General features: G+C 31.9%; 1 protein-coding gene across 1 annotated transcript in view; it reads left to right on the forward strand.

The window, feature by feature from the left end:
- The window catches only part of LOC124361035, a 35,366-nt gene extending 12,293 nt beyond the window's left edge, over positions 1-23,073 (forward strand). The window contains exons 7-13 of the mRNA XM_046815073.1: positions 457-656; positions 14,425-14,601; positions 15,568-15,777; positions 16,496-16,696; positions 18,810-18,966; positions 21,278-21,394; positions 22,812-23,073. Of these exons, the coding sequence (XP_046671029.1) occupies positions 457-656; positions 14,425-14,601; positions 15,568-15,777; positions 16,496-16,696; positions 18,810-18,966; positions 21,278-21,394; positions 22,812-23,017 (1,268 nt within the window). The 3' untranslated portion in view covers positions 23,018-23,073. The remainder of the gene's footprint in view (positions 1-456; positions 657-14,424; positions 14,602-15,567; positions 15,778-16,495; positions 16,697-18,809; positions 18,967-21,277; positions 21,395-22,811) is intronic.
- The last annotated feature ends 4,078 nt before the right edge of the window (positions 23,074-27,151 follow it).

Raw genomic sequence — 27,151 nt, forward strand, 5'->3', positions numbered from 1 at the left:
ATGTTTATAGGAGAATTTGTGTTACACTATAATGTTGTTCAACATCCTGAGTTATTTTTAACAGTGAAATTTAATAGTATAAGCAGAAATCTCTTATAACGGATCACACGTAGATATCTGGCCAGATAAGATTGATTTTGTATCGTTATAAATCGGTTTTACAGCGGGCATTTCGACTAAACCGCTAGTTGCTTTTCCATACTGCAACATTATTTCATTTCAAGAAATTTCTTATAACAGACCACAAATGGATGTCTGGACGGATAAGATTTATTTTATATCAGTATAAGTCGGGCTTACAGTAGTAAGGTAAGCTATGAGAGAGCAGTGAAATATTGTTTCCACAGATGACGGAAACAAAATAAAATTACTCCAATTTTATTTATATTTTTTCAAGGTATCAATCACACATTGTAAAAATGATCTTAACATTGTGACTGTTCTTCTTTTTACCAGGAGTATACCAGCACACGACCGGGGATTACCTGGGAGGTCATGCCGTAAAAATTATAGGCTGGGGGGTGGAGAAGAAGGTTCCCTACTGGTTGGTAGCCAACTCCTGGAACAGCGATTGGGGTGACCAAGGCTTCTTCAAGATTCGGAGAGGAAACAATGAGTGCAGTTTTGAAAGTGATATTTCCGGGGGTTCTCCAGACGTTTAGTTCATATGACAAAGTTTTGACTCATTTGTGACCTCTGTAATGTTTATAATATTCCAATAAATGTTCTTTTGAATATCGTTAACAGTTAGTGTATGTGACAAATAAGATCTATGAGTTAAACGAGATGAAACTTTGTATATTCACGAATTACCGCATGTACAGGATTTATCTGAACGAATCCAAGTTTCATTGTATATTATAGAATTTAAAGGGTAAAATTTAGTTCCCTGCAAATGGATAAAAAATACATCCTAAAAAGGAGATAAACGCTCTTATTTCCGTAATGTTAGATTTATGTATGCAAGTGACCTTTTATTTCAGAAAGAAAACAAATACAGAATGACATGTTTTTCAATAAACTTATATTGTACACAGAAAACTCGTAAAAATGTAACTTAATCTTCCTTGCATATTAATATGGTTTTGTTTTATATCCAAATCCATTTAAATGTTTTCTTTTACTTTTATTTAAAAAAATTGCGTACATTTTTTTATTCTATATTTTTTGCATAAATCGACTTACATAATTTGTATGCATACAGCTGCTAAATGCATATTAAGAAATTGAATTAATTTCACCTACTTACTGAGGGAATGGTACATTTGTGTCAAGAAAGTACATTTTCAGAAAATTAAATGAACGCAAAAAAAGATTTTACTTAGGTTTCTAACCAATCCACTTCATAATCCTGATCCGTTTCTTTCTCAGTATACAAGTGCTCTTCCTAACATATGAAGTGCTCATCATGATTCTTTTCCTGGCTAACTCTTGTCTTCTCTTCACATGCTATATCTGGTTTCATAATCCTGATCCGTTTCTTTCTCAGTATACAAGTGCTCTTCCTAACATATGAAGTGCTCATCATGATTCTTTTCCTGGCTAACTCTTGTCTTCTCTTCACATGCTATATCTGATTTCATAATCCTGATCCGTTTCTTTCTCAGTATACAAGTGCTCTTCCTAACATATGAAGTGCTCATCATGATTCTTTTCCTGGCTAACTCTTGTCTTCTCTTCACATGCTATATCTGATTTCATAATCCAGATCCGTTTCTTTCTCAGTATACAAGTGCTCTTCCTAACATATGAAGTGCTCATCATGATTCTTTTCCTGGCTAACTCTTGTCTTCTCTTCACATGCTATATCTGATTTCATAATCCTGATCCGTTTCTTTCTCAGTATACAAGTGCTCTTCCTAACATATGAAGTGCTCATCATGATTCTTTTCCTGGCTAACTCTTGTCTTCTCTTCACATGCTATATCTGATTTCATAATCCTGATCCGTTTCTTTCTCAGTATACAAGTGCTCTTCCTAACATATGAAGTGCTCATCATGATTCTTTTCCTGGCTAACTCTTGTCTTCTCTTCACATGCTATATCTGATTTCATAATCCTGATCCGTTTCTTTCTCAGTATACAAGTGCTCTTCCTAACATATGAAGTGCTCATCATGATTCTTTTCCTGGCTAACTCTTGTCTTCTCTTCACATGCTATATCTGATTTCATAATCCAGATCCGTTTCTTTCTCAGTATACAAGTGCTCTTCCTAACATATGAAGTGCTCATCATGATTCTTTTCCTGGCTAACTCTTGTCTTCTCTTCACATGCTATATCTCATAATCCTGATCCGTTTCTTTCTCAGTATACAATTCCTCATATGAAGTGCTCATCATGATTCCTAACTCTTGTCTTCTCTTCACATGCATCTGATTTCATAATCCTGATCGTTTCTTTCTCAGTATACAAGTGTGCTCATCATGATTCCTGGCTAACTCTTGTCTTCTCTTCACATGCTATATCTGATTTCATAATCCTGATCCGTTTCTTTCTCAGTAACATATGAAGTGCTCATCATGAGAATGCAAGTGCTCTTCCCCATGATTCTTTTTGGCTAACTCTTGTCTTCTCTTCACATGCTCATAATCCTGATCTTGTCATATGAAGTGCTCATCATGATTCTTTTCCTGGCTAACTCTTGTCTTCTCTTCACATGCTATATCTGATTTCATAATCCTGATCCGTTTCTTTCTCAGTATACAAGTGCTCTTCCTAACATATGAAGTGCTCATCATGATTCTTTTCCTGGCTAACTCTTGTCTTCTCTTCACATGCTATATCTGATTTCATAACCTGGTCTCGGTAAGTTATATAACCTTTTTAGTTTCACTTATAAACAATAACACAAGCAGAAGCAATAAGTACTGTACAGACTAAATGAAATAAAAAGAAACCAGAAAGCAGTTTAGAGCACTACACATCACAAAATCAACAATGAATTTATAATAACAGGAGCTTGTAATTACACAGTGGTCGGTCACTGAGTGATCATGTAAATATTTTTTAAAATCATTATTTGCACACTACATTTAACCCAAATTTGTATGTATTTTATATCATTGCAATCACATATACCAAAAATTAAAAATATATATTTTTAAATCTGTGTTGTACATCTTCGCTAGCTCCTATGTGGTTCTCCGAATTTTAAAATAAGTGTTTTTTATTTTGCTATTCATCTAAATTGTAAAAGGTTTTAGTTACAATGATTTAAAGAAAGCAATTATTAGTCTTCGCTACAGATAATCACCGTAGAAGTCTGAAAGATATTTGTTGGATTAGAATCTTTTGACTTAAAATTCACTACCTTCATTTTATTATCATTCTTCCTGCATTTTACAGCCCACGAAATTTAAATAAGTAATGAAAGTTGGCAGTGGCATGTTATATTACGTAAATATCGAAATATTATATACTTATTAGCAGTTATCTGCGGCTTCGCATGCAATTTTTCTGGTTTTGCACCTGTATGAGCACTTCTGTTTCGAGTTAATTATATTTACAAAGCCAATGTTAAGTTTGCCCTCTTCCCACGATCAAGAAAACATAGATACTTATACAACTCTGAGATGCCTACTTTTGAAAAACGACAATTTAGAGTGGTTTAATATCAGTTTTTAAATGTATAGTAAAAGTTAGACTATATTATCTCTCATATCTGCACTTCTAGCAGTTACCCGTCGCTTTGCACGGTAATGTTACTACACGTTTATCACCACTGCTGGTTCGAGTGATTTATATTTCCGACGTTAAATTTGAGTTTTCCTTGTTGCCACAATCGATCTAATACGTCAAAAAGGTTATAATTATGGCTATTTTAATTTATTTCAATTCTTGTATGTTTAGTTCTATAGTTGATTTTATTTTGTTTCCCGATCAAGAAAATATATAACAGATCAAAGAAGAGAACTAAGAAGGGTTTTATATCAGTCTTTAAATTTATAGTAAAATGTTTTTAATATCTTAGAACATTTAGGGCTGGAATAGGTACATTAGTTGAATTCAGTTTAGTCAAATTTCATAATGCATAGTTCTTGTCGACTGCTTCAAAGTAAGTAGTTCAAAGGACATTTCCTAAGTTAGGTTAGTCTTTACATAATCACTGAAATCTAATATGGTTTCGAGATACTCAGTTTTAAAGCCTTTGCCAAAAATGAAATATTTTCAAACACTTAATTATTTGACATGATATTGACAATTTGAGCTTGTATTAATGAAAAATAGTACTTTTATGCTGTTTTACATATTTGCATGTATTTTTTTTATTGAAATGTGGGTTGGGCCATTTGTTTATTATCAATTTTATTAATGATTTATAAGTCAATGTGGTTTGAGCCATACATTTTTGTAGTTTTGCATTTTTTGTAGGCATTTAGCAAGTAACTTCTTTAAAAAAATCTACAAAAACATTCCCTATCTATCTATGTTTCTTTAGCTTTGCATTTTTTAAGAGTTTTCTTCTTCGACGTTTTCATCTTCCTTCTCACTGTCTTCTTCAAAATCTACGGGGCTGTTGATGGAGCATTTGCAGAACTCATAATAATTTTACAGTAAAATACATATTTGTTTGGAGGAATATAATCAAGCAGACTCGGTAAATCTTCTTTTAAATCAACTTGTCTGCCTCTGGGATATAGAAGATCTAGTGTTCCAACATCACTCGATTTTATTTTCTTGAGGTTGACTTTTACAAAATGTACTTCTACATTGTTTAATTACTCGTACTAAATTGTAAGAGATTCAAAGGCCTTGAACTGCAACCATTGCATCTTTTACCACTATAGCTTTTGCTTTTCTTTTACTACTTTGTTATTAACTGTTACCTCTTGTGCACTTTTCTGTTGGCGATATTGTTCAAAATTTAAAAAAAAAATTAACTTTTCCATCTTTTTGACAACGAATGGTGGTTTTCTAGCCGCAAGTATTAATCGCAATCAATCATCAGGCACACACACTTCTGGGTGGTACTTTTTTGCTTCTCGATTCGGCCAAAATCTTGGTCACAAGCTAGATACGTATGTTCCGAGACCAGAAACTTGTGATTAATCTCGGTACAGTGATACTTAGGATTTGTAACCGTAAAATCACACAGTGCAGCATGTTGCGGTTTTGCCCTCCGCACTGGTCACAATACATAGTCAAACTGGAGGTCTTTACATAAACTTTATCAAAGTTTATAATAGACGATCCCACTTCCTCTGGCCCTCTTGAAGCGACAGACTCGTCCCATACATGTAAGCCTCGTTTGTTGATAGGTTATGAATACCTAAGCAGTACGTCCAGAGTTGGAATCTATAATATACAACGTCGGTAGATATGACTGGAGTGGGTAATGTCTGCATTAGATCAAAGCTTATAACAGTCAGGTCATTCAAAGGATCCTTTCCTTTTTCATCGTCCTTCTTTGATCCAGTTCCAGCTAACTCGGCTTGTCGCCAATGTAACTCTTGTTTGACTTTTATAATACATTGTAAGGTAGCTTTTAACTTCATATTTAAATGATCACAATTTCTTTGGCTATCCATAAATGGAACATGAAAATGCAAATTAAACATATTACAAAAAAATTACAGAAAAATTGGCGATGAAACATAGTCATCAGGGTTCTGTTCCTTTTACAAATTGTACAAAATGGTCTTGTTTAGAATAGGTGATAAATAGTTTTGGCTTATGGGTTTCATCCTCGGGTAGAGGGATGAGTAAGCTGGAAACTTGTTAATAATTCGATTCATTACCTTTTGAATCTTCATATAAACCTTTTGGTAAACCCTTCCTATCATTAAATTTGAGGGTATAACACTAATGTTTGAGAGGGCACGAGTAACTCTCCCATCACAGCTAAGACGTTTAAAATACATTTTTACACACCCTTAGTTCTCCACCATCTTCACTAACCATGTTGTAAATTCTAGTGTTCTGTTTCTTTCCGTGTCATTCTGTGTGTACACTCTTTCCTTGTTTACAACTTTAACTTTACCGATCAGAAATGCTGTTTAGAGATTATGATCTGCAAGCTACTAATACTCAGTGAATACTTTTACACTGTTCATCAGACATTTTTTCATGGCATTTCAATGAATGAGGACATTCTTCATTTACAAATTGTTTAGCTTCAATAACAAAACAATCTTATTTGTAAATGTTTTACCTATGTTTCTGTGTTATTTTGTTTATTTTATAATATTTTGTTTCCAGTTTTCCACATTCCGTATGATTTTCTAGAGCTATTTTGTTCTGGCTGATCATCTTCATGATTTAAATAGTTAGGTATTACGTTTCATTTTAGTAAAGTTATGGTTTGACGATAATCGTGATCTTCTGCGGCGTATGCTTGGTTGATGTTACTTATCTGCCTATTACTATTAGTGCTATTTTTTGAAATTGTAGCTTTCACTTTTGGCAAATGGAAGGTGTAAAGTTCATGTAAAGGATTATTAGAGCCCGATGACTCATAATCTCTGAAGGCGCATAAGAAGGTATTGTGTAGACATCAGGAAAGAGAAATGTGTTGCCTATATATGCGTATACATATTCAGTAACATAGTACTACATAAACAATACCTGCAAAATGTTAGTTTAAGAATATAGCAACAAAATGTTATTAAAATAAGTATATAAATACCTGTATGAGTGGGAATATATTTCAGAATGGATATAAAATTAAACAGTTACCTTCATTCATTGTGAATTTGAAGGGAAGAAATGGCAATAAGAGTATTAATCTTCTGCCTTTAGCACGTTGTCAAGATGATAAACAGAGTAGGGTTCTGTTAAGCATTCATCTTAACCCACAACAGTTGATTGTAGTTCAGGTCGCCGGATTGTGTGTTGTGCCACTTTACAGTTCACAAAAACCTCAGAAAACAAATGAACTAGTGCTGACATCTAGTGGATTTTGTTGAAAGACGACTTGGGCTGAAACTCATTTTATAAAAGTCTGTTTGAGGTATATGCCGAAGTGCACAACAAAAAGAGATAACCATTGTGGATTGGGCTATTGTATCCTGAGCGCCTCAATTATGATTACTTATTAGAAAATTTACTCACTACAAATGTAAAAGAATTGGAAATAATAAACAATATTTACACAGAAGAGTAGAAACCAGGATGAGATATTTGGTTACTTTAAAAACCAGTGGGGCGTAGCCCGGAGGATTTTCAAAACGAGAATGGGTCTATATTAATTCCAGGAACAGAAAGAATGTCCATGTCAAATTTCAGTAAAATATTGAGTAGTTTACGCGTGAAAATAAAACAAACAAACAAATACACTTTAATATTTATAATATTGGATATTTCTGAAATCTTAGACTATGACAAACTATTTATTTGAGGAAATAATAAACGTATAAGAGACTTTAAAAAGTAAATGAATGTACTTATTTTCACGGATAATTTCCCTGGCTGTGCCGCCAGTACAGCTTCCTAGTGTTCTTCCTGGCAACTAGATCTTTGTCTGCCCTCAGGTTTATTCTCCTGTGGTTTATTGCGTGGATGGCATTTGTATTTGAAATTTTTACTGTTGTCGTTATCTTTAATATATTTTGGATAAACTAATAGATTTTTCAAATTTGGTGGTCTTTTGAAAATAATTCTAGGAGGTCTATAAAAGATCCTTTTTTCTGGAGATTGTTCCAATATTTTGTAGGCGGTCTTCATAATTCCATTTACATTTACTTTCCAGGATGGTACTGAGTTACAAATTTGGCATCTTTTTCCAAAACACCTAAAACATGGTTTGTATTTTTAGGCTTAGCTGTTTCACTGTTAATCAATTTTGCACGGTATCCTCTGTTGATTAATGAATTTGATAACGTTGTTACATAATTTTGGAAGTTAGTGTCATCTGTACATAGATTCTTAGCTCTTAGAGCAACACCCTTGGGTATAGATTTCTTTACATACTGTGGATGGCAGCTATCATAATCAGTACCGTGTAAATAATTAGTAAAACATGGATTTGAAGGCACCTTGTTGTGAAACATGACGGTTTTCTGCCCTAAAAATTGCATTTAATGTCTATTGTATTGCATTGTGATTCCACTTGCTACAATCACGAACTCACTGCGTTCACATGTTCCATCAAATTGTAGTCACGGACCGAACGGTTTATTGAATCATGCTAATGCCGTCTCTCCTTTTTTGTTCCTTCAGCAACTGGAAATATGCCGTTCCACAATGTATAAGGAAATCAAATTCAATACCCTACTTGTACACATTTATAACTTTGTTCATTTAAGTAAAATTCAGAATAAACTAATTGGTTTAAATTCGCCACTGCTGGAATATTTAATAAAAGTTTTCTATTACTGTCATTACTATATGAATCACACAACGGCCCATGTTATTTATTCACGAAAAAGATGAATGTCATATTGCATGTCCGTGACCATGTTAGATAATAATTCCTATCCTTCAATTAATAAACTTTTAAAATTAATAAAACATTTGTGAGTGGAATTTTGGAACAAAAATGCTTATGTTTGATTCCTATATCTAATTAATGCTGCAAGCTGTTACTCGTGGGTTCGCATTCAATTTCAAATCCCCATGCTTTGCACGTGCATGAGCACTACTGGTTCGAGTGAATTATACTTCTGTCGCCAATGTTGAGTTTGTCTTGTTACCACGACCAAGAAAATCTGCCAAAAAATATATTTATGGCTATTATAATTTACGCCGGTCCTGGTATTTTTGTTCCATAGCACATGTTGGCTTGTTTCCCAATCAAGAAAATATATATAATACAGGTATATATACAGGGTGTATATTATGTCTGGAAACACCCAAATATATCCTTTAATAATTTAAATATAAATTTTGAAACCTCTTACAATCGTGATAGAGATTGGGCATCTACTTTTTGGAACAATGTTTTGTTATGTCACACCAACGGGGGACGTCCTGCCGAGGGTATCGTGAATATTCTTAATGGAAGCCTATACCTTGTGATACATAATTTTAAAGGTAATAGCTTACTGAATTGAATGCCACAAACCGCACCTCAAAGGAATTATTCTATCAGAAAATAGAGCATTTTTAGTATTGAAAATTTACTGATGTTCAACAATGTAAATTTTAACATGGTTCTTGCCACAAAATGTGTTACACTAATTTTTTTAGCATTTTTTAAATCTTCAATTAAAATAAAATAAACAATTTATTTTTAAAGCTGGTTTCATTAGTACAAATTTACCAGTTTTTATTACAATGAATAAAACTTATGAGTCACTTTCTCTGATTACTTATGAATCTGTACTTGGTGTTTTCCAGTCAGCAGGAAGGTTTAAAGAGACAAAGGTCACTAGCCTATGAGAAACATTATTGTGTTATTAATCATCTGGTCTACAGGTTTCAGTTTGTTGAGCATGGAGCTTTCACTAGACAGGTCTAAGCTTGGGAATTACAAATGGACAAAGGTCATATCATTCCTGTTCGAGTTAATCAGTGTCTCTGAAGCATTGCTGTCAACAAAGTTATCTAATTACAGTAGTTCAGTTTTTATTTGGAATTTTAATGGAATTGTCTGAAAGAGAACGAATTACTCCTGTTGATGATGCGAGGATATGGCGATCGTCAAAGATCTTATCGGGAAGTTTGTAACTTGTTTAATGACACTTTCCCAGAAAGGAATCCCATAAGTGTTTCAACAATATCAAAAAACTATTGAGCGTTTTGAAATGACAGGGAGTGTACGTAATCGGCCAAAGTCGGGTAGGATACAATCTGCAACAGATGAAGAACATGCACTAGATGTTTTGCAAACATTTATTGTGAAGACCCACATACATCGCTCAGAAAAGCTGCACAGCAACATGATATGCAACCCCATGTGTGTGAGTAAGATTTTGAAAATTAATAAATACAAACCATTTAAAGTTCATTTAGTCCAACAGTTAAGTGAGGATGATTACGACAGAAGAGTTGAGTTTTGTGAACTTGTGATGCGCAAATGTGATTGACAATAGAGATTTTCTGACCAACATACTATTTTCTGATGAGGCAACTTTTTTCCTAAATGGCAATGTTAACAGGCACAATTGCCGTTACTGGGCTAGTGAAAACCCACATTGGATTACTGAGTCCCATTCACAGCAACCACAAAAACTGAACGTTATGGTGTGGAATTTTTAGGTAACAAAATTGTTGGACCCTTTTTCATCAATGGAAATTTAAATGCCGAACTTTACTACAATATGCTCCAAAATGAAATAATCCCAGCTATTCAAATTGCATCAGGAGAATACTTTGATAATGTATGGTTTCAGCAGGATGGTGCTCCACCCCATTATGGGAGACAGGTAAGAGAGTATTTGGATTTAAGGTTTCCTCATAAATGGATTGGCCGAAGAGGAGAAATCGAATGGCCTCCAAGATCTCCGGATTTGTCACCAAATCGATTATTTCCTATGGGGTCATTTAAAATCAAATGTTTATAGAAGAAAGCCTCATAATTTGGGAAGACCTAAGAAACAGGATTATAGAGGAGATTGCTTTGATAACTGAAGAAATGTTAGAGCAACTCTGTCGAATCATTTTACACAAGATTGGCTCATTGTCAAACCGTAGAAGGAAACACAGTTCGAACAAATTGCTTTGACACCAAAATGCAGGTAAAACGTTTGTTGTAAGACTTTTCTAACAGCATACATTATTTTTTATTTGTAATACGAAATCAATAACATAAGTATTTCCATAATTGTACTGTAATAAAAACTGGCAAATTTGTGCTAATAGAACCAGCTTAAAATGAAATTTTTGTTTTATTTAATTGAACATTTTAAAAAAATGCTAAAAAATTAGTGTAACACATTTTGTGGCAAGAACCATGTTAAAATTACATTGTTGAAACATCAGTAAATTTTCAATACTAAAAATGCTCTATTTTCTGATAGAATAATTCCCTTGAGATGCGGTTTGTGGAATTCAATTCAGTAAGCTATTACCTTTAAAATTATGTATCACAAGGTATAGGCTTCCATTAAGAATATTCACGATACCCTCGGCAGGACGTCCCCCGTTGGTGTGACATAACAAAACATTGTTCCAAAAAAGTAGATGCCCAATCTCTATCACGATTGTAAGAGGTTTCAAATTTATATTTAAATTATTAAAGGATATATTTGGGTGTTTCCAGACATAATATACACCCTAAGTTATGTTTTATAACTTTCTTTAAATACATATATTTATATACAGTAGTCTGTAGTAAAAGTTAGATAGTAAGTTTATATTCTATATCTAATAAATAATATATGCTAAAATGTATAGTTAAACGTATATGTAGTAAATATTTTAATTTATTCCTGGATATTTTCATACTCTGTGCTCAACAGCGGTTGCAGAAAAGGTTGAAATAAGAAATGCTGTCACTTACTTTCAAGCTTCTACGCTTTCACACTACAAAAGGAAAAAAATTGTAAATAATAATTAAATTCACTAAACATAAGATTTTCGCGTCATAAAACCATATTTACACAGAACAGGTTACATTAATAGGTTCTTTTAATTAATATTCCGCATCTTTAGAGGTCAATATGGGGTAAATCAGTAGTACTATTGGATTTATTTAAGACAGATTGCTTTAATATTAATCTTGTTTTCCTTATTATATCGATACTGCTGTGATTCAATGGTGATTTCTAAAATCAATATACAAATATAGAATATCCAAATTCGAATATCTGTATTTATGTTTATTTATTGTTTGGTACTAGTTAGTGGATGTTTAACTAAATGTAGTACAGTTTAAAGCTCCTAACAATCGTGTGATTTCCTAACTTGTATTACTGGTCTGGGGAATAGATGTGTTTATATTATTGCATCATGAAGGTTGACCAGAATAATTATTAGTTTGTAAAATAGATACAAATTGAGTAATGAAGCCTCGTTTATTTTTCTTTGTCTTAAGGAAAAAAGATTATTTTACCCAGCAAACAAACCAATATTTTGATCACAGATACATTGATTAATTTCCCTGTTCCAAACATTGATATAGGCTACTACAAGTATACTTATAATTTACAAAGCAATTGTTCTATAGATGTAAGTAATATATGTAGTCACATCGTTCTAAATATATGTGGTAATTTAAAAAAAATAAAAGGAGGGTGAAAACACATAATAATTTACAGTTAAAATGGTTGAATTTAGAACAAAAATTTAAATTTCGTGTATAAGTTTCGGCAATTATTAAAAAATTGTATACTATACTAATTCTAAAGTATTTAATGTGCAATGAATAGTAAAAACTTGATAAATATCATTAGTGTATTTATTTTAACAATACTGGCATAAAGTCATAATTATGTGGATATGAACACCAAAAGATAGAATTTAAAAATAATAATATTGATGTCAACTAAACCTTTATTACTTGTGAAACTTATTTCTTAGTGATATATTTGGATTGGGTGGTCCTAGAAACAACACTCATAATAGAAAGTTCATAGAAGTTATTATTCCCTCCACATGAAAAGCAATGCATGTAAAAGTAGCTAATTGAAGTAGTTAACATATATAAATACGACTTGGTAGCGATATTTTTTGAACATAAAAGATACACTATCTTTTATCTGTTGACATGTACTTTGCTGACAGTACAGTTACCAGTATCAGAGTGATCATGTAAGAAATCGAACAGATTAGCTATTATTCATATATTTTTTCGTCGTATGAGGTAAGTTAATTGAATATGTTGCAGTTATAATTAATTTGTCTTTAATAAAGCACGCGATTTCGAGAAACGTAGTAATTAGTTGCTAAACAGTAATACTTTCTATACAGAACTGTTATGAACAAATTATATACATGGCATTAAAGTGGTATTTTCAAAGTTGTTAATAAATAAATGGTTTAACGAGTTTAATTACAACATGAAATTTTACAATTTATGATTAATTAATGTTATGAAACAAAATTATTACTGTTATTTGCAATAAATTGATTACTTTGTATTTTCACCATGGTTAATGAGGTATGGAATTTATAAAATAGTTAAAATATTTAAAAGAAATTCTGTTATGTTTATAATTTATTATTATTTAAATTATTACTGTCAATTTTAATTAATAAGGCTATTTATTTCTAAAATAAAAAAAAACTATGAGATTTTATAAAAATATTCCCTTTATACCAAAAAGATATATGTTTTGTTAGAATAATATAGTAAAAAATACAATAGTAATAACGTAAAAAAATTACATCCAAATTTAAAGTGACTACTTAATTATTATAGGTATCGGATTTTGCATAACGGAGTATCAGTATTTTGACTGTAATTATCTACTACTCGATTAATTTAAGTATTATTAGTTAAAACTTTACTAAAATAAATTAAAAATTAAGTTGACTATTGCTACTCAATGTTTTGGAAATATTTTCTAGACAGTTTTTTTTTTTCATAATAATACATTATGTGAGGGTTTTACATTATGTGCTCTAAACAAATGTCCCTTCATGTTGTAAGATAACATTAGTACACAATAGTACATCTATAGTCCCTAAAATGTTTTTTGACATAACTATTGACTAATTTCCAAACTTTAATGGTTTTTAAAGTGTTAAGAAGAATATAATTGTCAAACCTGTTCGTACCAAGACCTAAGATTCTAGACCTAGTTCCTTTTGGTTAGCAATTTTAAAAAGAAATAATTCTCATTCTGAGGTTTATTGGGCTGGGATTATCGTCTTGCAGGCGTATTGGGCGTCTGACACTATTTTCAGCAAGTATTATAAGATGAGCCTTTGTATTTGAGATTTCACCTCAATTTATCACGGCAATTACATCGGATAACTATGATTACAGGGGCGAAGTCCTAGGATGAAAACTGCGATTTAAAGTATTCTTAATTATCACTGGTTAGAAAGACCCAAATAACGCCATTCTATTTGGTATAGTTATTCATTCAGTTAGGCTTCAATCCAGGATTAATATCAAAGAAGTTTTAATTTTAAGAATACTGTTCTGAGATTTTAAAAATAAAGAATGCTTTGTATATCTTGCTATAGTGCTTTTGTGTATTCAACCCATTCCCAGTTTTATATATAGTAAACTTTAACAGTGACTAAAACCCTGAAAAAGTTGTGCCATGGGAGCAGACAAGCATTAAATTTAATACTTTAGTTAGGTTTATATATTTTGGAGTTAATTAGTTCATCTATTTCACTGAGTGATTGATCTAAGTATTTTCTGTAAATTTATAGTAAGAATGTTTGTATAACAATTTATCACTGACAAGGTAATAAATAGTAAAATGTTTTACATAATAATTGGGTTTTAGCATAATATTCCCATTGCCTTTGAAAAATACGAAGGAAATTTAAAAATCAACAAAGGTTTATAATAGTTTGTTCCACATTTAATATTTTGATATTTAATAAATTTACTACATTAAGTTTATTGGTATTGAAACCGCAGTTTCACTTCAAAGTTTATGGTTACACAGGATATTATATCGTGACAATGGACACACAACTGGCGGCCATGTTTCTGTGTATTCTTGTTACAACCGAGTCCACTGTTGTAGACTTGAACCAACAATTGGAGAGAGATGAAGTCATAAATGCTGTGAACTCTGGAGAATCTACCTGGATTGTAAGCTCTGTATTAGACTCATAGTTAGTATAAATTTATTAATTTAATGAATTTTTTATAGTTTTATTTATTTAATATCATTAGTGAATATAAAAAAGAGCAGACAATCTAAAACATTAAAGTTCGTGCTCTATGATGAAATGTCATTCATAAATAAAGTGTATGTACTGCACTGTAAATCAAACGTAATATCAACTAATTTTTACTGAATAGAATAAATAATTAAAATAAATGTAATTTCAAATTCCAAATTACTTTTCAATATGTTAATTCCATATTTGAAAACATAACATATATTTTTGATTATCGCATCGTAATGGCTCCTACTGCTTTTAATCCATTGGTCACCAAACGGTTTATGTTGATTGACGTACTTTTTAGTTTTGAATTTAAAGTAATAAAGTAATGTAGTACTCGAGGCTGAATGATAATTTTATATGTATAAATATAGCAATCGCAAATTGATTATTTTGTGGAATATATGTGAAAATGCATTATCAAAACTTACGTTGTATATATTTTTGTTTCAGAAGAGAAAATGATGTATTGTTACACGCAATACATTGTTACGCTAACAAAATGATAGTGTCACAAGATAAATGTTTTTAAGAAACTGTATAGGAAATTGTTATAAATTTCTTCATGGACATTGCTTCGTATATACACCTTACTTAGCTGATTTTTTTTAATGATAAGTTTTTTCCAATTATTGTATACAAGCAAAATTATCAGTTACATACTTAGTTCGTTATGAAAATACAGCAGGATAATTTTATAACGTAATCTTATATAAATTGGACCCTTAACTTACAGAGATTTCATAAAAGGTTACTCCCTTCCTAATATTGAACAAAGGTAAAACGTTTATGCAATTTTTAATAATGTAAAAGTATTTATAGCTGTTTCATTAACTATTCAAATAGAAAAATTATTGATTACAAAATTTCATTGAAAGTGATATGTTAGGCAGGTAGGAACTTCGATCCATCATTACGTAAATACTATTTGAAATCTCTACTTGGATGGAAGAAGCGACCTGGAGACAGTTTGCTTCCTGCTTTAGTTGATGACGGGGTCTCTATTGATCTCCCTAAACACTTCGATGCCCGCAAGAAATGGAGGAAGTGCCTTTCTCTTCAGCAAGTAAGGGATCAGGGTCCTTGTGGCTCCTGCTGGGTAAGTTACTTTTTGAAATATATGTAAAAGATTTAAATTTTAAAACAGGCAGGATACGATAAGCGGACCCCGTTTTTTATATCGAAGAATGTAGTCATCGATACCTAATATTCGCATCACAAATTCTAGACTATCAATCGATATAAAAGTACCTATAGTCCTCAATTCAAGTTTTAAATTAAAGTATGAATTTAATATTTACAGTGGTCAAACAAATTTTTTTATCAAAATTAGGAAGACTGAAGACGTCCATATTTGCTCCTCTCACAGTTACAGTTGTTTATTTCCCACAAATTTCACGTAATGGGTTTTTCGGTACGAGTCCAACATGTTGAAGGCTCGAAAACACCATCTTTCAAAGCAATGTCGCGTAGTTTTCTAAAATTGATTGCCATTTTTAATAATCAAAATTTTATGTAAAATTGAAATATTACCCTACGTGTATTATTTTAAAGTGTTTTCATCTGTTCCTAGTTATGCAGAACTATTTTAGTAACTCAAAAAGTTAAGGCAAAATGAACATGATAAATTGAAATACAGTTCTTAAAACAGATATTGTAATTTTTCTTATTGATAGTAAATGAATAAACATTATGATTTAGATTACACAGTTCCATATATAAATTACGGAGTTCCTGTGTCTCCTATGATGTTCCATATTGCCAGTTTTGATAAACCTTTCAGTATTTATAAGACTTTATAATTTTCGGTGAGACAGGCGGTAGCGGCTGCTGCTGCATTCACAGATCGACTGTGTATTGCCTCCAATACCTCATTCAACGGCCACCTGTCTGCCGAAGAGGTTCTATCTTGCTGTAGCTACTGTGGGCAAGGCTGTGGGGGAGGAGACGATGACTATGCCTGGACTTACTTTATGACTAATGGCATCGTCACGGGTGGCGATTACCATTCACATAAGGTAAGTGATGAAACATATTTCTGGTTGTAATTATATGGATTAATTAATTTTTAAGTATGAATGTTTATCCAACAACATAGAATATTTCTATTTAATTTTATAGTATAAAGTTTACGGTAGTAAATATTTTAATTTTAGGTAATTTTCAAAGGTTGTGAAATACTATTAATATCCTGATACCCTAGTCGCTTAGTTAAAATTAATGGTCTAAATCTACTTCCAAATTTGAATAATTAAATTTGAATAATTAAATTTGAAAACCAGTATATAGGAATAACAAGTGGGGAGCAAAACGTTACTTAATGAGAAACTGAGAGGTATTATAAATTTTGTATTTACTGCGGGACCTTTTTATATTTACTTTTCATAAATATACAGCACAGACTTTATACATTGCTCAACAGTTTGTTTCGTAACCTCAATGCAACGTACAAACAAACCGATACATTGTCCAGTTATTGTAGCACTTTTAATCTCGGAATTAAAGATAATAAGTTAAATAAGTGTATGTACTTTAATTTTGGAATGCTAAAATTTTCCCTAAAACTCATACACTATAGTGTCTACAACTTTAGTTATTCAAGGTCAAAGGTAAATAAAAACAGTTGTTCTTGACTATCTCGGTTGTTATTGCTCCAAATATGTTATCATCCATTAAAACATTTCAGAGAATAAATTTTGGAACATTTTAGAATGGGAATTAGACATGTTTAAGGTACATATTATTTCAGTTGTTCAAGATGGTTCATGTACAATAATGGAATTTTGCTTAGCGACGCTGAAGCCTGTAACTTATTAGACTGACACAATTTCTCTTTTGTTTGCCGGGGTGCAGGATATGTAAAACTTTTGTTCTGTATGGTTTTTCTGTCTTTCTATCTGTAAATAACGTGATAGTTTTAGTTATGGACTTTTGCATTGAACCTCAGTGAAGCCTGTACGTGGCACGTAGCGTGGGGTACTCTTATTTTGTGTTAATAGTATTATTGAATATATTATACTATTTGCGAGTAATTTTGATGTGTGTCATTAAATAATACTGCGCAATAAATAAAGAATTTCTTCAATTTATTGACAACAGTTCAGAAAGCAATCATACTACATACGTTTGGAACGTAACTCGTCGGTTGAAATAACACAAATTAAGGAAGAAGTACAGTCACTATATAGTATTTTATATATTTACTTTGATCTAAAATTACAACAGACCACACATTGGGGGTTAGTTATTGGAGGAGTTAAGATAAATAAATGAGACCACAAACAAGGCTTTAAATAGTTATTGTGGTAATATATACAGTTTGGAATTACCTGGAAAATTATCTATTTACCTCCAGTCTGTTTGCTTTAATAAATGGCGAATTATATGTTATGATGATATTCAACTATATTGGTGTTAAATTGATTTATAACTTTAATAGGAGGTAATGATGACTAAAGGGAAAGGGATATTAGTATTTAATGATAATTGGGTGTTTTAGCATATCTATTCCTAAAATGCAAAATTATAATTTCGAGTTTGATTTACAAAAGCTAAGTTGACACAGTTCTGGCAGGAATGCTTGATTCAGCGTGAGTGAATTTGATTCCGTTTCACCTTCGCCACAGTGCAGCATCTGAAATTAGCTTTCACAGAATTGACTCCTAAACCTCACTAGGACGTGGACACTACGTCTGTCTAAACAGGTCCAGCAAGACCAAACAGTAGAATACCTTGGAAATATCATTTGGTATTTGCCATAATTTCAACGCAACACCATTATCTGGGTTCTGAAACAGGGGGCCTACCGATGATTAGCAACCAACCTAGCCAGTCGCTAAACACAACACAATGAGTTCCTAGACGTTTTCGTGTTCCGTTGTTTCAACAGCAGGGACATATAGGCCCATAAAGAGATCGTTGATCGTTAGGTTTATCCAGCAGGCATCCAGTGTAATCTAGATAAGAGATGTTCTCACTGTCTCATCAGGGAGGTATACTAAATCACGTATGATAGTGTCACGTTTCAAACGTTGACCAAACCACCCAAAACTCACGCTACCTTAGTTGCAAACTTTCTAATGTAAAGCATTCTTAATGTATTCGGTGATAGAATATATGTTTTGTTAACAGGGATGCCAACCTTATACCTTACCCACCTGCGAACACCATGTCAATGGGACAAGGAAGAACTGTAGCACTTACGGTGACCTTCCCACTCCTCCATGTCAAAGCGTCTGCTATAACAAGAAATATAAAGCCCATAACTTTACTGAAGACCACCACAGAGGTAGGGTATACAAATTATGTATGTAAAATTGTATATTCTAGTCTTGAATGAACATAATACGCCATTTACATAAAATAATTCCAAGATAATGCCTATATTATAAAATACCATACGTCAGTCGTGCGATAAACAGTAAAGATAAATAATCGTTTTTAAATTCCAATACATATTTTTTAAGTTAAGATTTGTGTTACTAACCACATATCAGAATTACAGAAAGTGAAGTAAAACAAGTAATTCAGACAACAGTTGTAAGATCTGGTAAAACAAGTTGGTTGCCTTTTATGCAAGTAACTTCAGTAAATTCAATCTATTCTGTGTATTTAAAATGTTTTTTTTTGTGTAAGAGAAATTACAGAAAGTAAGGAAAACAAGTGATTTTTAAAGAGATTTACAAAATCTGGTAAACTGATTAGTTATTATACGTGTCTGTAACTTAAGTGCATTCAGTCAAACAAGTGTTTCTATTACAGAAAATGAAGGAAAGCAAGTGTTTTCATGAAATATTTAGAAGATCTGGTAAAACAGGTTACTTGCATTTTATGCATGTAAATGCAGTGCATTCAATCTAATATGCGTTTATATTACAGAAAGTGAAGGAAAACAAGTGATTAGAGACAAAAGTTCCAAGATCTGGTAAAACAGGTTGGTCGTATTTTATGCTAGTAACTTCAGTGCTTTCAGTCTAATCTTTATTTATATTACAGAAATTAAAAGAAAACAGGCGATTTTAGACCAGAGCTACATCTGGTAAGCTGGTCAGTTGCTTTTCATGCTTCATCACATTCAGTCTAATTGGTGTTCCTATTACAGATTACAAATCTATTCTTTATTTCATTATAGTCAATAATAAATATTGTATCGAGATCCTACAGATACATAGCCAGACATACAGTTATAAAAAAGAAGTTAAAACGAAAATGACTCATCATGCAACACATTTTTGTAGAAATGGATTTCTACATATAAAACCTTTTTTTAACATTTTCTGCCATATAATGTACTCTTTGTTCATTAAATTGGGTCTAATAGTAGTCTAATAATAAAAGTATACCCACCAAGTCACTATAAAATTATGATATATGTTTTGGGATAGTTAGGTCACATGGTATTACGGTTTAAAAGTGGACTGAATTTGTCTCATATACTAACTAGTAACCAATAAGAGATAACATGGCAAAACCAGCTATTGAAATTTCCAGGACTTCTTAATAGGCTTCAGTTAGACAAAAGAACACCTAATAAATGTTATGTAAATCGTAGTTGATGATTTCTGTTGATCATTATAATAAATCTATTTAAGTTTTCAAAATAACTAGTGAGTGAATGTATTATCTTCATTATAGTAGCTTTAAATGTAACTTAAGCTGTGGGGGTTTTATACAAATTTAAACTTGAATAAACACAAAATTTGAGTAACTATCCTCCGCCATTTCTTCTTCTTCTTCACTTACTAGGAGATTACATTTATAAATTTGATATAAACCTAAAATAACCCATTTGGGGGGAGGGTAGGGAGTAAAAAATCTTATCAACAAACTCATTAGAAGGTCATATAAACATCCCCCAAAGTAAATCACTCCATTTCTTTTCATAAGAAAATTAGGGGGGGGGGCGCTTTTAGGACATCCGCTTTAGAGCTTTAGAGTAAGAACATATCATTCTTCATTTATACCATTCTCACATATTTCATTTGTATATGGAGTAATAAAAAGACTACTGAATCACATACAATGTATACAACATTTACATTACAAAATACTGTGTAACTTAGGCTGTGAATATTTATTTTGTATTTATAATTAGTATCATTAAAACTGATTTTCGTAGTAACTGCTATGTGTATTAAATAGATTGTTTTAGTTTTGTAGTAAATAACAAGTAATTTAGGTAAACTATCATGTACAAAAATAAATAACATAGCTGAACTTTAAAATGTTATAAAACATTCACTGTGTTATAAATGTGAAATAGTGTTTTAAGTCAAGATTATCAACGATAATACATCATATACATTATGCTAACATTATAAATACTATGTTATGGCATAATATCATTCTATATTAGGATGTTACTCTTTATCGTATGATATGTTCTCTTCGTTCTTTAACATTGTTTTTTTTGAAGATTTGGATAGGTTTTTTTGATAGAAAGTGGTATAGTTTAAAAGCTTGCGATATATAATGACGTCTTATTTCTTATTGCATAATTAGCTGTATAACATAACTGTGTAACATAAACTAATCTCTTGATTCTATATTTACATTTCGTAGTTGATGTTTCTCCATACTAATAAACTTTGTCTTTACAGTAAGCGCTATATTTATGATAGCAAATGATCTTCCTCTAATAAAAAAGGAAATTTTTGAAAATGGCCCTGTCGAGGCTGGATTTGACGTTTATGAGGACTTCCTAAGCTACAAGAAAGGTAAAACAAATAATAAAAGAGTGTTAATACATTTATCGAAAGTAAATTATTTTGATGTAAAAATTGCAAGAAACTTACAATTATTAAAGTATTTTAAATCCATTGAATTATTTTGACAATGTTTTATTCCTTGTAAATATAGGATAAATAATGCAAAACGATATACACTCACACACCCCGATGCTACTCTGCTTACTCAAAATATAACCAAGTCTAGTGGTAACAGAAATTATGCTTGATTTACTGCGCTAGTTTCCTTTTGCGAGGAGTAACCGTTATTAAAAATATAGCATCTGATCTCACCAGTTAATAGAAACTTAGGTTTGTGATGCAGTATTAGTTAATATGGCTATTTATTGCATATACAAAAACTTTCACATATATTGCCTTAAGACGATTACTCTCTTTCGAAATAAGAAGAGCCTTTCTTGATATCACTTTAAACAATATCTTTCTTAATCTATCAACAACCTGAATCACTTCAAATTAATAATAACACCAATACAAGTTAAATCTATAGTTGTTTCAATATGAAAATTACTAACAAAGTTTTTCTCGGTTTCATATTCCACAGCGTGAAGTAAGTCAATAACAAATTAAAAGTCAAAGAAGGTAAAAATATTATTACTTATTTTAAAGCTGTTACTGAAAATGTTTTATTCACTTTGATATGAAGAACTATACTGTAACTCACTTAGCTACAACGCTCACCACAACTTGATCTTTGATGATCAAGTGCAAACACATGACTATTCATTGCCACATATAGGGCATGGCGTATGACGTACAAACAGACATTTACATTTTATATAACTAGAATTATTTATACACTGAAGACTTATTGAAAAGTAACTATATCTCTTATTTTCTTAAACGTTTTAGTCTGCAAAGTTATGTAAAATATATTCCCAAATGTATGTATATATTTTTAAAGCATGTTTTATTTTATATATCATATTGCAAGGTAGAAGTACACCACAGTTCGTGTCACGTAACAGGATTTGCAGGAGTTGCAGAGATCCTGAAGATAATCGGACAGAGGAGAATTTTTGCACACACTAGAAGACAGGAGAGAAATTCTACTACACTTAATATCGTCCATGTAGAGAGATTAAATATCATGCAAACTTTAAAGTCCACAGATACAGTTGTTCTAGAAATATCCTATGAGTAATTAGGTTATGTTAACGCTCAGGCAAATCCAATTGAAGAACATGTAACATAATTGAATTGAGTTTTTCTAGATAGAATATAAATGTTTATTCCTACTCGATAAATCGTATGGACAGACATACATACAAGATAAAATTTGCCAACCCCTATGGCTCAGCTAACTATATTTTAAGACAAATGTTTACGTTAGTATTAGACAGCTATTTCAACGACGATTTTGAATTTAACCTTACCTTTTTACCAGGAGTATACCAGCACAAGACAGGAAGCTATTTAGGAGGACATGCTGTCAAGATCATAGGCTGGGGGGTGGAGAAGAAAACTTCTTACTGGCTAGTGGCTAACTCCTGGAACAGCGACTGGGGCGATCGTGGCTTTTTCAAGATCCGGAGAGGAAATAACGAGTGCAACTTTGAAAGCGACATTTCCGGAGGCTATCCAGAAGTTTAAAAAAATTAATTCTGCAACAGTAGGAAATTCTACAAATTAAATTATTTTGTTCTAGAGAACATGTTTTTATTTCAGCCCCTTCACCGACAGTCGTCCTAATCCAGGTGTAATAATCAAGCTTCAATATAGTAATATTTGCACATCGTTTCATACTGTTATAGTAAATCATTATGAATATAGAGTTAAGTGTACATATACAGCAACCCCTATAATTTTGAACAATTTAAGGGAAATTCTAAGGAAACTTGGAAGGTTTTAAAAGAGGTAAGTGGTCAACAAACCAAAGTAAATGGTTTTATTTATTTAAAAGAAGACAATATAAGCATAGTTGAACCTTTAGCTGTAGCTGAAGCATTTAATAAATATTTCTTGTACATTTCTGAAAAATTAATAGATAAACAAAAAACTCATAAAACAGTTAATCTTGAGCTGATGGATTGTAAAGACAGCTTTACTAACCAACCGTTGTCGAAATCAATGTTTCTATCTCCTGTATTAGATAATGATCTAGAAAGAGCAGTAAACTATTTGAAAAATGGAACTACACCAGGTCTTGATGGAGTAAATTCGACAGTGATTAAGATTCATTGTAAGGAAATTAATAATGTATTCCTGTATATTATAAATCTAATCTTTGAGACAGGGGTTTTTCCTGAAAGGCTTAAAAACGCTATGGTAATTCCGATTTTTAAGAAGGGTTCAAGGGATGCTTGCAATAATTATAGACCGATAACTTTACTATCTTCCTTTGCTAAAATTGGATTATGAAACAGAAGTTAGTTGATTTTTTGGAAAAAAATAACATACTTAGTCAGAAACAATTTGGGTTTAGAAGTGGTATAAATACAGAAGCGGCACTAATAGAATTTATGGACAGGTTATCTAAAAGTGTAAACGATGGGAGAAAAGTTAGTGGCCTATTTTTAGACATAGCAAAAGCTTTCTACACTGTGAATCATAGACTTTTGCTAGAAAAGTTACATAATTGTGGGGTTAGAGGAATAGTACACAACTGGTTTAGAAGTTATTTACAGAGGAGGATGCAATGTGTTAAAGTTAACGGAGTAGTAAGTGGAATGGGGGAAATCAAACACGGTGTGGCGCAGGGGTCGGTTTTATGGGTTACGTTATTTTTAATATACATTAATGACTTGTGCAATGCTAAATTAAATGCTAGTATCACTTCTTTCGCTGATGATACTGCTTTGTCTTATTCCGAAGAGTATTGGAACGAAGTAGCTATTAAGATGAACAGGGATTTGCTTTCGATTCAATGGTGGTTTTGTAAAAACAATATGGCATTGAGCCCAGAAAAAACTCAATTTATCAATTTCTCTATTAAAAAGAATAATAAACAGGAAAATAAAATTGTTTTGAAATACATTACTTGTATAATGAGTGGTGGTTTTTGCAACGATGGTTGCTGTGAACTAAAGGAAGCACGGAGCGTAAAATATTTAGGAATTATATTAGATGAAAATTTAAATTGGAAAGATCACATAACACATCTCAAACAATAAATAAATAATACAACAAGACTCTTCTATTATATTCGAAGTATGTGTAGTGATAGTTTATTAAGAACATTATATCTTTCATTAGTTCATAGTAGGTTAGAATACGGAATAGTGTGTTGGGGAGGCACACATGTCTCAAACTTAAAACCTATAATTACAGCACAGAAAAAGTTTATGAGTTATGAGTTATAGCTGTTTCTTTCACATATGTGTTTCCATAACCAAACTAACATATGATTGGAAGACCAAATACCTGTCAAATAACTTCTATTTATATTAATTAAATTTTTATAAGTGGCAATAGCATAATTTAATTTCAATAAACATTGAATCGCAAAAAGGACTTGCTCCACCGGGGCAAGCATATATATATAATCATGGCTCTATATATATATATATATATATATATATATATATATATATGTATGTATAGCCATGATAGCGGGAGGGAGGGGAGGGATGGAGTTTATCGACATATTCCTTCCATAGGTTTGTTTATCAAGTAGGGGTTTGACCAGGTTATTGCAGTTGTTTTCTAATTATCGTTATAACCGCGAAATAAAATGTATTATATGAATTACCAATCGTTACCTATTTTATCCTTTTCTTCAGAGCTGGCGAGGAAACTCATTTGTCTATTATGCTCAGGAAATCTATTATCTGAGCATAATATCGGTATGAGTTACGTTTAAAATGCCTCATGACCGTCAATATCATGTGGTATACTAGAAATTAGTTTTACTTCACCTTTCGACTGCCGCTTTTGGAATATAATTAGTACTATATTATACTATACAGAATGGTAAACATTTAGTTTGCAAACCCAATTAGTAATCTGAACATTGTATGTTGTTACAATGTTGCTAAACGTTCTGTATAAATATTTTATGTTTATTATGGCTATTTTGTGCAGTGTCTGCCACCCGAATAAAAAAGAACTAGAGAATTCCGAGATGGCAGGGATTGTGAAATTAAGATTCATCTAGACGGTTGGTTTAGTTAATAACAAATAATGACAATTTACCGTTAGAACATTATTATAACCTCATACAGAAATTAACTTAATTTTCAACCTAACACTCTTTGCTTTAGATTTAATTTGGTTTCCTTAACTGTTAGAATGTTTGAAGTTTGAAGTACGGTTAGCTATGAATCCGATATTGAAGATCTATTTGAACTGAGGTGTATGTCATACATTGACATTCCTCTCGTATAGACTGATGCTGTTTAGTTTGTAACGCTGTCTCAGTATGTGGAATCAATAGTGGTTCTGTGTGAGATACATCAAAAAATAAATCTTTCGCATATATCATTATCTAACTGGAGGTGCTGAAAGAGAGAGATTTTTGCAATACCATCCTAACAAAATTAGGTTCTTATTTTTATACCTCCATGTAACTACCTTATTTATAACAAGACAACTCAGAATATTCAAATGATGAGAGGCATAAATACTCCAAATAAATACGCTGTTAGCTGTAAACTATCTCCTCTTAGAGTAACAGGGGTGTCATAGGCAATCTCTTTTTGGAACTGTATTTAAATCACTTCAGGCTACCATATGATATCATCATTTCCATCATATCCGTTTCCAAATATTGAATATGTATGCAGACTGAGGTCAGGATCCTGAATCCAGAATCGGAGTTCAAACTATAATACATGTTGGAATTCTTCGTAGAGATGTGTGGGCCTCAACTAAACTGATGTGTTAGACGTTTACTAGATAGTTCTGGAACAGGCGGACCTTTACTCAATTTGACAGCACTGATATCTAAATACAGTTGAGTTTCTGAATTACGCGAGGATAAAAATTGGTAAAATATCTAAATAAATTGACTTTTACAGAAAACATTGCAAGGTCTCATATCTTAGGAAAATAATATACGCTGTTAGAACCTCAGACTACTTTCAATCAATCTATCCCCATATCTGACCTAAAGCTAAAAGATAACTTTTGATAATTTATGTATCGATCGTTTAACAAAATATTAAGCTACAGACTTAATGCACCAAAACACTTGTATGTGCCGATGACAGAGTAGTCTATATGCAGGACTTATACGCAGATAAGTACAAAGTACTGTCTGTGACTGTAGCACTTTTTATCAGTACCTAGTACTCTATCGACTATCCCCATTATAACACCCTCGCACTAGCCATAACCTATAAGAACGGGATAACAAGGCTTAAAAGGGAATGGGCCATTTTTTGTAAATTCCCGTAATGAAGCTCGCATTGGTCGTAATGCTATCGATAATCTTGGTGGCATTACAAATGAGGGGGTGTGTTAGGGTGGAAGTAAAATTTCAGAATGAGTAATAAATTAAGCAAGCAAGAATCTCTCTCTCTCTCTACCTCTTACTTCAACAAAACTGTTATTAGTCTTTCTCTCCAATATGTTATCATTTGAAGATGTACATAAATGGGGATACCAGTTTAGCTTATCTTAAAGAACAATTAAAGTCTAAAAGTAAGAGCAATGTCAATGACAGAATGGGATTTCCTTGATCGGCTCTAACTTTTTAACACCACTTAATGGTTGTGATGTCTTATCAGAGTTTTATTCAACGTGAATTTTCCAATCTGAAGACACTCAAGAGTTTAAAAAATGGTA

This window comes from Homalodisca vitripennis, chromosome 4 (genome assembly GCF_021130785.1).
Source record: "Homalodisca vitripennis isolate AUS2020 chromosome 4, UT_GWSS_2.1, whole genome shotgun sequence".
Classification (NCBI taxonomy): domain Eukaryota; kingdom Metazoa; phylum Arthropoda; class Insecta; order Hemiptera; family Cicadellidae; genus Homalodisca; species Homalodisca vitripennis.